Genomic DNA, 15278 nt, shown 5'->3' on the forward strand with positions numbered 1-15278 from the left:
AGACTTTGGCCAGAGGAAGTAAGCAGGCTGCAACTAGATCAGGAGGGTTAAAGAGATTAATTCCCAGGGTGTTTAAGGCTGAATGAAGCCCTCCGCATCATACAACTTTGCAGACTAATGACATAATGTAAGGGCAGGGTGTCATCAACCCACCTATGAGGAGGAGTCATCATGGCATCCTTTATTTATAGTGTAATGAGGCAAAGAGTGGAGATAGTGTCCCTTCATTATCTGAATGCTCACTATCTTAGATGTACATCTTAAATGACACAACATACAGGGATATGGGAAATCATTATAGACACTTATACATATACACCTAAACAGGTTGAACTGGATGGACTATTGTCTTTTTTTCAGCCTTACCGACTATGTAACTATATGTAACTATGTAATAAGAAGATCAGAAGGAGAAGAGGACACTACGTGTCATCTGACTGACATGAATACATTAAAAAAGGTAAATATAGAAATAAGCTAAATATTTCAGAGAGGTTGCATCGGGGGGAGCTCTATGTAGTTGGAGACTGAAACTGGAATTGGGCTTTAATATTCAACATCTGACAAAGTGTACATGCATTGCTTACTAGGGTGAAGTTTTCAAATATAATTTGCTTTACAGAAGTAATAATGAGTTAAAGTGGTTATAAAGGCAGAAGTTTTTTTTACTTTAATGTATTTTTTGCATTAAGGTAAAAAAAAAAAACTTCTGTGTGCAGCTCCTCCAACTTACAATTACCTGAGCCTAATCTCGGTCCAGCACTGTGCCTGAGAGCAGCTCTCTCTCTCTTTACTGGACAGAGAGGCAGCAGTCACCGCTAGTGAGCAGAGAGTGGGGACCAGGGCCAATGGACACAAAAAGTGCAGTTCAGGATCAAGCTGCACTTTGCTATGCACTCAACAGGGGGGGGGGGGGGGGGGGCAGGAGAGGCAGCAAGGGACCCCAGAAGAGGAGTATCAGGGCTGCTCTATACAAAAATATTGCACAGAGCAAGTACAGTGGGGCAAAAAAAGTATCTAGTCAGCCACCAACTGTGCAAGTTCTCCCACTTAAAAAGATGAGAGAGGCCTGTAATTGTCATCATGGTATACCTCAACTATCAGAGACAACACGTGGAAACAAATCCAGACAATCACATTGCCTTTTTTTTTAAGAATTTATTTGCAAATTATGGTGGAAAATAAATATTTGGTCACCTACAAACACGCAAGTTTTCTGGCTCTCACAGACCTGTATCTTCTTCTTTAAGAGGCTCCTCTGTCCTCCACTCATTAACTGTATTAACCACTTTCAGACCGGACCATTTTGCTGGTAAATGACCAGAGGTCTTTTTACACTTTGGCACTGCGCTGCTTTAACTGGTAATTGCGCGGTCATGCAATGTTGTACCCAAACAAAATTTGCGTCCTTTTCTTCCCACAAATAGAGCTTTCTTTTGATGGTATTTGATTGCCTCTGCGATTTTTATTTTTTGCGATATAAACGTAAAAAGACCGCAAATTTTGAAAAAAAATGATATTTTCTACTTTTTGTTATTAGAAAAATCCAATAAACTCAATTTTAGTCATACATTTAGGCCAAAATGTATTCAGCCACATGTCTTTGGTAAAAAAAAGTCAATAATTGTATATTTATTGGTTTGCGCAAAAGTTGTCACATCTACAAACTAAGGTACGTTTTCTGGAATTTACACAGCTTTTAGTTTACGACTGCCTATCTCATTTCTTGAGGTGCTAAAATGGCAGGGCAGTACAAAACCCCCCCAAATGACCCCATTTTGGAAAGTAGACCCCCTAAGGAAATTGATAAGAGGCATGTTGAGCCCATTGAATATTTTATTTTTTTGCCTCAAGCGATTGAATAATGACAAAAAAAAAAATTTTTTTTTTTTTTTCACAAAGTTGTCACTAAATGATATATTGCTCACACATGCTATGGGCGTATGTGAAATGACACCCCAAAATAAATTCTGCTGCTTCTCCTGAGTACGGGGATACCACATATGTGGGACTTTTTGGGAGCCTAGCCGCGTACGGGGCCCCGAAAACCAAGCACCGCCTTCAGGCTTTCTAAGGGCGTAAATTTTTGAGTTCACTTCTCACTACCTATTACAGTTTTGAAGGCCATAAAATGCCAAGATGGCACAAAACCCCCACAAATGACCCCATTTTAGAAAGTAGACACCCCAAGCTATTTGCTGAGAGGCATGTTGAGTTCATGGAATATTTTATATTTTGCCACAAGTTGCGGGAAAATTACAAACTTTTTTTTTTTTTTTTTTAACAAAGTTGTCACTAAATGATATATTGCTCATGCATGCCATGGGCATATGTGAAATGACACCCCAAAATAAATTCTGCTGCTTCTCCTGAGTACGGGGATACCACATATGTGGGACTTTTTGGGAGCCTAGCCGCGTACGGGGCCCCGAAAACCAAGCACCGCCTTCAGGCTTTCTAAGGGCGTTACAGTTTTGAAGGCCATAAAATGCCAAGATGGCACAAACCCCCCCCAAATGACCCCATTTTGGAAAGTAGACACCCCTAAATTTAGGGGTACACTAGTGAGACTAGGTAATAAATGGCGGGTGCCCTGAAACTATAAAAAAATAACTAACCAACCAGCGTCACCTGTAACAGTTATATGGTGATCACTGGTGAAAGGGTTAACTAGGGGGCAATCAGGGGGCTTTATGCGGTAGTATATGGGGGTCCCTGGCGCTATAAAAAGCTGCGGCGAACCTAAATACCTACCTGCCTAACTAGCGTCACCTGTGACACTAATACGGCGATCAGAAAAATGATCGCTTATTAGGCTGGGTTCACACTGGAGCGATGCGGAAACGCCGCGAATCCGCGGCGGGTTCCCGCATCGCATGCCTCCCGGCGGCAGTTCACACTGCCCTATGCGAACTGCTGGGAGTGTCAGTGAAATGTTACTGACACCCCCAGATCAGTTCGCATATCGCAGTGCGATCTGCAAACTCGGATCGCATGGTGTGAACACCCATGCGATCCGATTCTGCTGCGGGCCAAAAAAAGGGTCCCGTGCGAATTTGCGGCGGGTGCGGCGGGTGTGGCGGGTGCGGCGAATGGCTGAACTCGAATCGCACAGAGATCGGATGTGATTTGCACTGCAGTGCGGTGCGAATCACATTCGTTCTCATAAACCGCTGCAATGTGAACCCAGCCTTAGTGACACTGGCGACGGGGGGTGATCACGGGGTTAAACCTTTATTGGGGGGGTTAGGGGGGTACATTAGAACTAAAGGGGGCTAACCCTAACTGCCCTAACAGTTATTACAGTCACAAATGACACCAATGCAAAAAAAAAAAAAAAAAATGACATTGGTGTCACTGTGACTGGGGGGCAGGGGTAATTGGGGGGGTGATCGGGGGGTAAAGGGGGGGTGTGAGTGTGCCTGGAATGTTCTACTGTGTGTGTAGAATGTTGGTGCAACTCACCGATCCGCTCTCCTCCGTGTCGGAACGAAAAATACCGACACGGAGGAGAGAATACATCACTTCCTCTCCTGTGTTTACATTACAGGAGAGGAAGTGATGTCACCGGGGATTTCTATTCGTCGGGAGCGATCGCGAGGGGGTGGCCATGAATGAATGGCCGCCCCCTCGTCCCGGATCGCTCCCGGACGAAAACCGACCGCCGCAGGCACCGGGCGGGGGCCCGATCGGGCCCCCGACCCGCGGGAGGCAAGGGACGTACATGTATGTCCTTATGCCTGCCCGTGCCATTCTACCGACGTACATCGGCGTGCGGCGGTCGGCAACTGGTTAAAGACACCGGTTAGAACTTGTTATCAGTAATAAAAGACACCTGTCCACAACCTCAAACAGTTACACTCCAAACTCCACAATGGTGAAGCCCAAAGAGCTGTCGAAGGACACCAGAAACAAAATTGTAGACCTGCACCAAGCTGGGAAGACTGAATCTGCAACAGGCAAGCAGCTTGGTGTGAAGAAATCAACTGTGGGAGCAATAATTAGAAAATGGAAGACATACAAGACCACTGATAATCTCCCTCGATCTGGGGCTCCACGCAAGATCTGACCCCGTGGGGTCAAAATGATTACAAGAACGGTGAGCAAAAATCCCAGAACCACACAGGGGGATCTAGTGAATGACCTGCAGGGACCTGGGACCAACGTAACAAAGGGGGGAGGAGGAGGGAGGGGGGAGGAGGAGACCGGGCCAACACTAGTAAAAGAGCTGGAAGAAGAAAGCGGAGGCCCTGCAAGAAGAACCGAAGAGCGGGACAAGACCCTTGAAGTCGGAAGAAGACCCCCGGGCGGCGGCGGTGACGAAGGAGAAAGCCAGGCTCCTCCACTAGTAAAAAAGCTAGTAAAAGAGCAAAAGATGTGGAAGAGTCCGGCGAGAAGACCCCCGAAGACGGAAGAAGAGAAGACCCCCAGAGCTGTGTTGTGTTTTTTTTAATGTACAATTTTTTTCCCCAGGTGAATGGGTAGGGGTACATGGTACCCCATACTCGTTCACATAGGGTAGGGGGGCGGAATCTGGAGCCCCCTTATTAAAGGTGGCTCCCAGATTCTGTTAAGCCCCCCGCCTGCAGACCCGACAACCAATGCCCAGGAAGAGGCCCTTGTCCTCATCAATATGGGGACAAGATGCTTTGGGGTGGGGGGCCTGGTACAGCTCAGGGGGGGGGGGGGCGCTCGCTCATCCCCACCCCCTTTCATGACCGGCCAGGCTGCGTGCTCGGATAAGGGTCTGCTATAGACTTTGGGGGGCCCCCACACCGTTTTTTTGGTGTAGGGCTTCCCCTTTAAATCCATACCAGGTGGCGGGGCTAGCGAGGTGTCAATCTCGCCGATGGAGGCGGCTACATTGACTTCCTTCGCTAGTTCCGTCTACTTGGAGTCACGTTCAAAATGAATGGACTTTACTCCATGTGTGGGCAAGTCCGTTCATTTCAAAAGTCCGGCGGACTAGCACACAGACGGGCGGCAGTCCAGCGGACAATTTTCAGTCAAAACTTCTTTCTAAGTCCGCCGGAGCCCACACAAGGGCGGACTGTCCGGCAGACTCTTGTCCGCCGTATAATACGGTCGTGTCTACGGCATTACAGAAAACATTTGACCTCTGTCATTGCCAACAAAGGATATATAACAAAGTATTGAGATGAACTTTTGATATTGACAAAATACTTATTTTCCACCATAATTTGCAAATAAATTCTTTCAAAAATCAGGCAATGTGATTGTCTGGATTTGTTTCCACATTTTGCCTCTCATAGTTGAGGTATACCTATGATAACAATTACAGGCCTCTCTCATCTTTTTAAGTGGGAGAACTTGCACAATTGGTGGCTGACTAAATACTTTTTTGCCCCACTGTAAGTATAACATGTTTGTGTTTTTTTTTTAAATAGATACAAGCACTTTAAAACTCAGTGCTGTTTCAAGATATAAAAAATAAAATAAAAAATGTTTTGCTCTCTATTTAGTGACAAAACTTGCATCATGACTGTCCAGTTTATACTGTCATGCTACAGCCACTTCTTACTTCTTCTTACTTATGCTACACACTGCTTGTCGGTATCAGCCAATATATTGCTATTTGTGATTAACATTCACTTTCTGCTGGTACAAGTGAGTACTATTTCCATAAATGCAGAGAACAGTGAAAATGGCAGCCATCCACCAAGTGATAATAGGATTTTTATAACAGCTTACCTGTAAAATCCTTTTCTTGGGGTACATCATGGGACACAGCGCCTTAAGTAATTACTTAATGGGTTATGGGCCACCTTCAGGTGTTGACACTGGTATACCCAATACAGGAAGTTCACTCCCCTATATAACCCCTCCTCCTTCACGGAGTACCTCAGTTTTTGCAGCCAAGCAATATACTTAAACACCAAAAAAGAGGGGCGGGACCGCTGTGTCCCATGATGTACTCCAAGAAAAGGATTTTACAGGTAAGCTGTTATAAAAATCCTATTTTCTTTATTGTACATCATGGGACACAGCGCCTTAAGTAATTACTTAATGGGATGTCCCATAGAAATGCTACTTGAGGGGAAGGAGACACAACCCGTAGGGCAACCCCAGACCTGAGGACTTATACTGCTACCTGCAGCACACTGCGCCCAAAGGCGATATCCTCATTCCTCCTTATATCCACTTGTAAACATTTTGTGAATGTATGCACTGAAGACCAAGTTGTGGCCCTGCAGATCTGAGCCATGGAGGCCTGGTGATACACTACCCAAGAAGCACTAACCGCCCTGGTAGAGTGTGCCTTAACTTGAAACAGAGGAATTTTACCCTTTAAATCATAAGCTTGAAATATTACTGGTCGAATCCACTTAGCGACAGTGGATTTTGTCCTTTCTTAGGACCCTCTAGTAGAATAAATAAGACATCAGTCTTAAGAATCTGAGCAGTTGCCTTTAAATAGGTTTTCACTGCTCTCACCACATCAAGACAATGTAGTGACTTTTCTTCCCTGGAACATGGTTTTTGAAAAAACTATGGCAGGACAATATCTTGGTTCAGGTGAAAACCTGAAACTACTTTTGGCAAAAAGCCTGGGCGGGGGCGTAACACCACTCTGTCCTCATGAATATTCCAATATGCTCTTTACAAGAAAGAGCAGCCAATTCCGAAACCCTCCTTGCTGAGGATATAGCAACCAAAAATACCAGCTTCCTTGTCAGAAAGACAAGGGTCTGATGTGGACCTGGGGGGACCCCGCGCCGATTTTTTTCGGCGTTGGGGTTCCCCCTTAAGTCCATACCAGGTGGCGGGGTCAGCGACGTCTCATTCGTGGGCCCCACCTACCTGGAGACCCGCTCGAAATGAGCGGACTTTCCTCCGCGCGTGTAGGCGAGTCCGTTCATTTCAAAAGAAGGGCGGATAGTACGGCGGACTTAGTACGCCGTATTAGTCCGCTGAAAAAGTGCTGTGTGTGGGCAAGTAGCCCGTTTGGAAAGTCGGACGGACAGTCTGGCGGGAAGTCCGCCAGACTAAGTCCATCGGATAGTCCGTTACGTGTGTACGCGGCATAAGGGAATATGCTGAATAGGTTCAAATGGCTGTTTTTGTAACACTGGCAAAACTAAATTCAAGTCCCAAGGGCTTAAAGGTGATTTAACTGGTGGATTAATCTGCATCATCCCTTGCATAAAACCCCAGACTAAAGAATGTGTAGCAAGTGGTCTTTGAAATAAAATCGATAAGGCTGACACTTGGCCCTCAGTGGTACTCAGGGCCAACTTCATCACTACGCCTAATTGTAGAAAGGCAAAAATTCTGCCTATGATATATCTCTCAGGGTGCCAACCCTTGGATTCACACCAGGAAACATAAGTCTTCCAAACTCTATAATATATAGTTCAGGGAGCTGGTTTCCTTGCATCTACGTCCGGAGTCCACTATCTTTGGCAAACAGCCCAAAAAACATTGGGGTGAAGAGACCATTCCCCCGGGAATAACTGCTGGCGACCTAAGTAGTCCGCCTGCCAATTCTCTACTCCTGGAATGAAAACTGCCGATAGGCATGGGACATTCTTTTCTGCCCAAGTTAGAATGTGGTTCAGCTCTCTCTGAGCTGAGAAACTATTGGTGCCCTCTTGGTGATTGATATAGGACACAGCCGTGGCATTGTCGGATTGGATCCTGACAGGACAATTCTTTAACCTGGAGGTCCAGGTTTTCAGAGCCAGATACACTGCCTGAATCACTAGGATGTTTATGGGCAAGGCTCTCAGTTCTTGGCCACTGTCCCTGGACAGTTGTTTTCTCTAGTACTGCTCCCCAGCCTGAAAGTTGGTCTGAAGGATTTTCCTTTCAGCAGATTCTGGGTTAGTAACCACCAACTGAGGCTTTGGGACACTGTTGAGGACAGCTGCAAGTCCAAAGCTTGGATCGTTCTGTTCCAAGCAGACAGGATACTGTTTTGCAACAATCTTGAATGGAACTGGGCATAGGGAACTGCTTCGAATGAGGCTACCATTTTTCCTAGCAACCTCATGCAAAGGCCAATTGAGGGATTTCTTTTTGACCTGACCATCCATACCAGCTCTCGTATAGAACACCCTTTTCTGGGCTGTGTCTATGGTAAGGCCCAAATACTCCAGCTTTCTTAGTGGTTTTAAGGAGGACTTCTCTAGGTTGAGAATCCAACCCAGACTTTCCAGGTAACTGGTTGTAATGTGTACACTTTGCTCCAAGCGAGCCAATGACTGGTCTATTAACAATAGATTGTCTAGGTACACCAAGACTGTTATGCCCTGTGCCCTTAGCCTAGCTAGAGGTGGGGCCAGCACCTTTGTCAACACCCAGGGGTGCTGTAGCTAGCCCGAAGGTCAAGGCCACAAACTGAAAGTGCTGTTATTCTACTTCGAAGAAACCTCTGGTGAGCAGGAAATATAGGGACATGCAGATATGCATCTCTGATGTTGATGGATGCCAGAAGATCTCTTCCTTGTAGGATGGAAACTACTGACTTGATTGACTACATGCAAAAGGAGCGGATCTTCAGGAACTGATTTAGATTCCTTAGATACAGAATGGGTCTGACATGCCCATTTGGTTTTGGTACCATAAACAGGTTTTAATAAAACCCAAAAACCTTGCTCTTCTGAGACAATAATTGGTCTAATGCTTGAAACAGGGATTGCCTTTTCCCTGGATCCTTGGGAACGTTTGATTCCATAAAACAAGACGGTGGAAACTCCTGAAATTCTAGTTTGTATCCTAGAGACACCGTGGAGAGAATCCATCTGTCTTGAATTTCCCTTTTCCAGACTTCTGAGTATTTCACAAGTCTTCCCCCCACTCTGATGAGGGGGGACGCCTCTTCATGATGAGGCTTTAGTATTCTGCTTTGCAGATTTGCAGCCCCAGGTCTTCTTTTGTGCCTCGGTCTGACCTTGAGGTTTTCCTCTAGAGTCTGACGACCAAGGCCATCGCCACTGCCTAGAGGCGGATGCCCCTGGCGCAGGAGAAAAAGTCAGTTTAAACAGAGGACGTTTCTACTTCCTTTATACTCTTTCCAGTAGAAATCGTCTGGATGCATTTATCCAAATCATCACCAAATAGTTGCTCCCCATGAAAAGGGAAACTAGTCAGAAGTGCAAGGCGGGACGCCTGGCGAATAGAATCCTTCATAGCATCTATGGCAAAACATAATGCTTTTGTTAGTTCGGCCAACTCAGGGGCCTGTTGTGCAGGTAGCCCTTTAAGAGCCTCTGTGAATTGGTCCTTTAAGGACTGACAGATGCCTATTGCTGTGACTGCAAGCTGAGTAACGGTCCCTGCCAAGGAAAAAGAGGATTTTAACAGGAATTCCAACTTCTTATCTGTTGGATCTTTAAGCATTTGTGCATTGTCTACTGGACAAGTTAGACTTTTATTCACACTGGAAATCGCAGCATCAACTGCTGGAACCTTCCATCTTTTGGTGAATTTTTCCTCCATGGGATGGAGAACCGAGAATCTCTCTGGAGGTAGAAAATGCTTATCCGGGTGATCCCATTCAGCATAAATAAGCTTTTCTAGTAATGCATGGACCGGAAACGCATTCAACGGCTGCAAAGGTTTCAAAGAAGCCAAGGAGGAAACCAGACTTTCAGCTAACTCTGTTCGGGGTAGCATGAAAGTGGAGTGAACCATTTCCATAAGGATTTGTACCTCAGATTGTGAAGCTGAATAATCAGAGGAATAATCGGCTTGTTTTTCCTCTCGATTGAGGGTAATACCTCATCCTGTCCCCACTGTTCCCTTGGTAAAGGGTTTGGAGTGGGAGAGAGGGATCTAGCATGCTTGCTATCCCCTTGGATGGAGGATGTGATTAAAGCTGCTAATCTTACTTCTAAGCCCTGCAGGGCAGAGGAAAATACTTCTTCAGTTCTTCAGTCAGGTATAGAGGGGCTAAAGTGTGAGAAGCAGTTGCACCACCAATTGGTTCCAAAGACTCACCCTGGCTTGCCATATCTGGTATCTCGGGAGAGGATGACAGTGTGGAGGCACGGCTGAGGTTCCCAGCACCAGAGGGTGGAACTTTTGGTGCCTTAGTAGTAACCTTGGAAGCCATAGTGCTAAGCACAAAAGCAGAGGCACTCTAGGAAATGTTCCATTTGCTGAGCAATAGTAGGAAAAACAATGGCAGCATAGATTAATCTGATGCTAAACAGTAATGTCTTTTCCTGTACTAGAAATGCCTATAGACGCCCCTCACGTGCTCCAGCGCTCCTGTGGCAGCTCTTGCTTCAGCTGCTCTGGTAGACACATTTAGTTCTCAGAGCATCAGCTTTTAAGCCCTCTCAGGTTTAAACCTGATTGCCTGTGTGCCGTGTGCTTTCACAAAGATGCCGAGTCTGCACATGGCGCCAGACTGCTTTAGCCATGCCCCTTCCCCAATCCACCCTCCTCCTCCTCCTTTCAAAAGTAAAACCTCAGTCTGCGCATGTAGACAGCACTGGATTCAGGTCTGAGACACAGGCCACAAGGAGAAGAGGAGGCTGCAGCCGCCATGCGGCGTTACTCTTCCTTTGAGAAAGGCTGGTTTCTTTTGCATAGGCAAGTAAATGTGGGGGGAGGGCGGGCGTACTTTAGCAGTTTGTCAGCTTTTAGTGCTTGTCACACTGTTATGGCAGCATACCTTTTTACAAAACTGCTTACAAATATAATGTATAGCAGTACATGTACCCCCAGCCACCCAGTTTCCCCAATTGGAGAGAGAGAAAATAAAGAACCCCCTCCAGCTGCTAGGATACACCATGTTGTAGCACAGATTGACAGGGTATATGCATTCTTACTCCCTCTAGAGGAGACTTTATAGTATTATAATGTTACATATGAAAGAAAAGGCATAGGAGCTTTTCTTTTACCTTTTCCTCACTGCAGGATACTGCTGAAAACAGACAGATCCAAACGTCACCCATCACGGCAGGAAGCGTAGTTAAACCTTCAAAGACCAGGTCCCTTTTAATAGGGGTTCCACTCCTTTGGACCTGCATAGCACCCCTCAGGACAACTTTAGGTAATGTAGCAAGACCAAAAAGTGTCCTAGACAGCTAGCCTGACAGAACGAAGAGGCCTGACACCATGAGACACCCTCACCTGCAAGGGGGTCCGGCACTTTGTGCCACCATGGTGCAGACGCAGAGGCACGGGGGGGGGGGGGGTCATGGACGGGAAGCGATGTGGGGTGAGGTTAGTTGGAGGCACATGTTCGCCCCCTCCCCTCGCATTTACCCGTCGGTGACACCCCTCAACATACAGGAATCAACGTAACTTAAGTATTGTCTGGGAGGACAGCCAAGTTTAATATGCACAATGACCCCTATCGGGAGGACATACTCGCCCCGCACTCAGTGAGCGGTCAGACGACGACCCTTAGGGCAAGCCGAGATTTTTCTGCCGGCCAGCCACCTGATGACTGACTTTTTCATATTCTTAATGGCGCCATATGTCCTACTGTGACTGTTACTTGAAGCCACCACTCTTGGCAAATGTTTATTGAACTGTACAACCCAGTCTTTCATAAATAAAGATGATATAAAAAATAAATAAAATAAAAAAAAGTGTCCTGGTTCCTAGTGTCCAGCCCTAAAGAGAAGCGTTACAGTCAAAACCTTGTTCATCTATGCGAGGTCTGGGTACCATCCTGTGGCCGCAGTGGCGTGGATGGATCCGGTTGTGGAGGTTTTTTAAATCCAGCATGGATCCCTCCTGGAGCTCCTTAGAGCACATCTTCACTCGTGACCAACACCTCAGACACTGGCGATAAAACTGAGATACTCCTGGAAGAAGGAGGGGTTATATAGGGGAGTCAACTTCCTGTATTGGGTATACCAGTGTCAACACCTGAAGGTGGCCCATAACCCATTAAGTAATTACTTAAGGCTGTCACGTGATGTGTGATAAAGAAAATAAATTTTTAATCCGTTTTTCCCAAGCCCAGTAATTATACTACTATACTAACTATAACTTACAAACAATACATATTATTCACCAACTAGACACATTTACACACTGGAATATCCAAGGAAATGTGCTTTAAGATTTTTTCCAATGTACAACAAAACAGTCAATGTGTTAGTTTTACTGTGTTGAGAAAGGTTAGGCAGTATATATAATACTGGTACAAGAAACAATTGTAAATATGATCTATTGCATGATATAAGTATAAACTATCTCTGTACAAATACAGGCTTAATATATCATGCAAGTAGAGCTTACTTAAGTTTTTCCTCTTCACCAAGTTGTTCCCAAAGATCCAACATTTCTGTAGAAAGGTCATCAAATCCAACTTTTGGTGTGTCTTTAAGATAATTAATTCGGTATTCTTGGGTGAAAATATCCCTTGCAGACATAGGTTTCTTTATAACCCTGTCACTCATCAAATCAAAAGCAGTTATGAACCCAGATTTCTCAGAGATTACATTTGTACATTTCTTTTCTGTATTTTTGGGCCCCTCAATTAAGCCAGTTTCTTCACAGCTCTGGTTGGTATTTGTTTCACTTGAAGAGCACAATATTGTAACAGGTTGTAGGTTTTCACCTTTTGAATTTTTAAAAGCTGTCCCTTTACTCCAATTATCATTAGACGTTTCCAGGTTATTATTTGATAAGGTGTTCTTATATTCTGTGGGTTTTCCAGCAGTATTACATTCAAATTCCCTGCCCGCTTCATCATCTTTAACATGTTCTGTGCTGGAATGTTGCTGTCTGTTATTGTTATGCCAAATACCACTTTCAACCGATGGATCTGTTAAAAGGGCTTCTGTCTCACGTTCCAGTTTCCCATCATTATTATTTAAATGTGTGTACACATTCTGTTCCAAAGGATCAGTAGTTTCAACAATCATATCTTTGCGATCATTTGCTTTTGAAGGATCTTTAATGTTCACATCAGGTTCTGTAAACTGTGCGTTGACACGGTCAACTTCTTTGAGTACTGGATCCGAGTACACAGACTTCAGCGTAATCTCAACAGCACTGAGCACGGATTCCTATGACAGATGACCAATATGGACTCAGATCAGATTAATGCACCTTACATGACTTTCTTTACTTACAGCTAAAACAAATGTAAACATTTTCTTTCTCACATCATCATACTGCACAACACACAAAGGACAAAAAACTTAACTGGAGTGCCTAAAAAGCCACTGGCATATATCAGGCCTAACAAGCTATGAAACAGGGAAGGTCAGTGGCAGTATGTCAGGGAATTCATGCATTAAGACAGCATGGAGGATAGGACACTAATGTAGCCAGGAATATAGTTGGTATTTGTATTTAACTGTCTTATTTAAATGTTTGTGGAAGCATAGGAAAAATGAAAAAGAGACTAAGCAGTACAAGTAACCTTACAATTGGATCTGTCCATGGTTTTGTTTAACACGGGGCATAGCATAGACATAAGGTTTGAATAACAAAGCATTTAAATTAAAAAGAATACAGGGAAATAGGGGAAGGGGGAAAAAAAGAAAAACCTACACCCAAAAGACCTCAAGGAAAAGTGTTAGTTCTATTGGACTTTTTAGGCTAAATTAAATATATTGTAAGAGAAAAATTAAGAAAAAAGATATATTAAAAAATATTTATTTATAAAATAAAGAATAAGGCCGCGTACACACGCGGGGACTGTTCGCTCAACTTTGTCCGCTGAACAGTGTTTCAGCGGACAGTCCGCTCGTGTGTGGGCTTTCAGCGGACAGTTTCAGCGAACAGTCTGCTGAACAAAGTTTTTCGGAATTTCCGAAAAACTGTCCGCTGAAACTTTGTTTCAGCGAACAGTCCCCTCGTGTGTAGGCTTGTTCGTCAAACTAAGTTCCGCACATGCTCAGAAAGGATTTACACGCCGAAGGTTGCATTGCAGTGTATAGGACGTCGTTTTCTAGTCCCGTCGTACGTGCCGTTCACGTCATCGCGCACGGTTTTAGCGGACTGTTCGTTCATCGTGTGTGGGCAAGTCCGTCCATGCTAAGTTTGAGCGGACTGTCCGCTGAAACTGTTTGACAAAGTTGAGCGAACAGTCCCCGCGTGTGTACGCGGCCTAAGAGAAAAAAAGAATAAAAACATATCAAGTGCTGTTTTGTATCCTGTCTGTGTTAGTACATTCTAGACCAGTGATGGCGAACCTTGGCACCCCAGATGTTTTGGAACTACATTTCCCATGATGCTCAGCTACACTGCAGAGTGCAGGAGCATCATGTATTTCCAAAACATCTGGAGTGCCAAGGTTCGCCATCACTGTTCTAGACAATATCCATATCCATTTCCATTAGTTATATATACCCAAAGGGTGACAGGTTGTACATTAATATTCTAAGATACAACAAGGAATACACTAGACAGGGTATCAATTACAGAACTGATCTCAAATATATGCTGGCGCTCTGCATGTTTCGCGTTTTGGGTAACGCTTCCTCAGGAGCTTTAACAATTTTATTTCTTCATGGGTGCACCCCAAGAGAAATATACAGAAAGGAGAAGAGAAAAAATATTTTTACAGGCAGAAAAAACGATTTTCACCTCAACGTCACACTTTCATATATATAAGAGCCTGCAGTTAGCATGAGGGCTTCAGGTATTTTGTAGTGTGAGGCAGCAACAAAGAGGGGTGATATTACACTGTATTCTCTTAAATTTAAATGGTCAGTTCCTCTAGTTTCTCCAAGCAGATAAAATGAAGTCGACCTATCCAAAAAAGTCCAAAGTTTAGAGGGGAGGCTTGTAGCCCCTATAGTGTTTCGCTCTGTCAGGAGGTAGGACCGCTGTGCAAACACTATAGGGGCTACAAGGCTCCCCTCTAAACCTTGGACTTTTTTGGATAGGTTGCCTTCATTTTATCTGCTTGGAGAAACTAGAGGAACTGACCATTTAAATTTAAGAGAATACGGTATAATATCACCCCTCTTTGTTGCTGCCTCACACTACAAAATACCTGAAGCCCTCATGCTAACTGCAGGCTCTTATATATATGAAAGTGTGGTGTCGAGGTGAAAATAGTTTTTTTCTGCCTGGAAATTTTTTTTTTCTCTTCTCCTTTCTGTATATTTCTCTTGGGGTGCACCCATGAAGAAATAAAATTGTTAAAGCTCCTGAGGAAGCGTTACCCAAAACGCGAAACATGTAGAGCGCCAGAATATATTTGAGATCAGTTCTGTAATTGATACCCTGTCTAGTGTATTCCTTGTTGTATCTTAGAATATTAATGTACAACCTGTCACCCTTTGGGTATATATAACTAATGGAAATGGATATGGATATTGTCTAGAATG

The 15278-nt window shown here is 44.5% G+C and overlaps 1 protein-coding gene across 2 annotated transcripts in view; it reads right to left on the bottom strand.

The window, feature by feature from the left end:
- The window catches only part of PMS1 (PMS1 homolog 1, mismatch repair system component), a 156248-nt gene that overhangs the window by 20790 nt on the left and 120180 nt on the right, over positions 1 to 15278 (bottom strand). For both annotated transcript variants that reach the window (XM_077448682.1, XM_077448681.1), the window contains exon 9: positions 12229 to 13001. In XM_077448682.1, the coding sequence (XP_077304808.1) occupies positions 12229 to 13001 (773 nt within the window). The remainder of the gene's footprint in view (positions 1 to 12228; positions 13002 to 15278) is intronic.

This window comes from Lithobates pipiens, unplaced genomic scaffold (assembly GCF_037356315.1).
Source record: "Lithobates pipiens isolate NorthernLeopardFrog02 unplaced genomic scaffold, aLitPip1_a1.2 Scaffold_22, whole genome shotgun sequence".
NCBI lineage: Eukaryota > Metazoa > Chordata > Amphibia > Anura > Ranidae > Lithobates > Lithobates pipiens.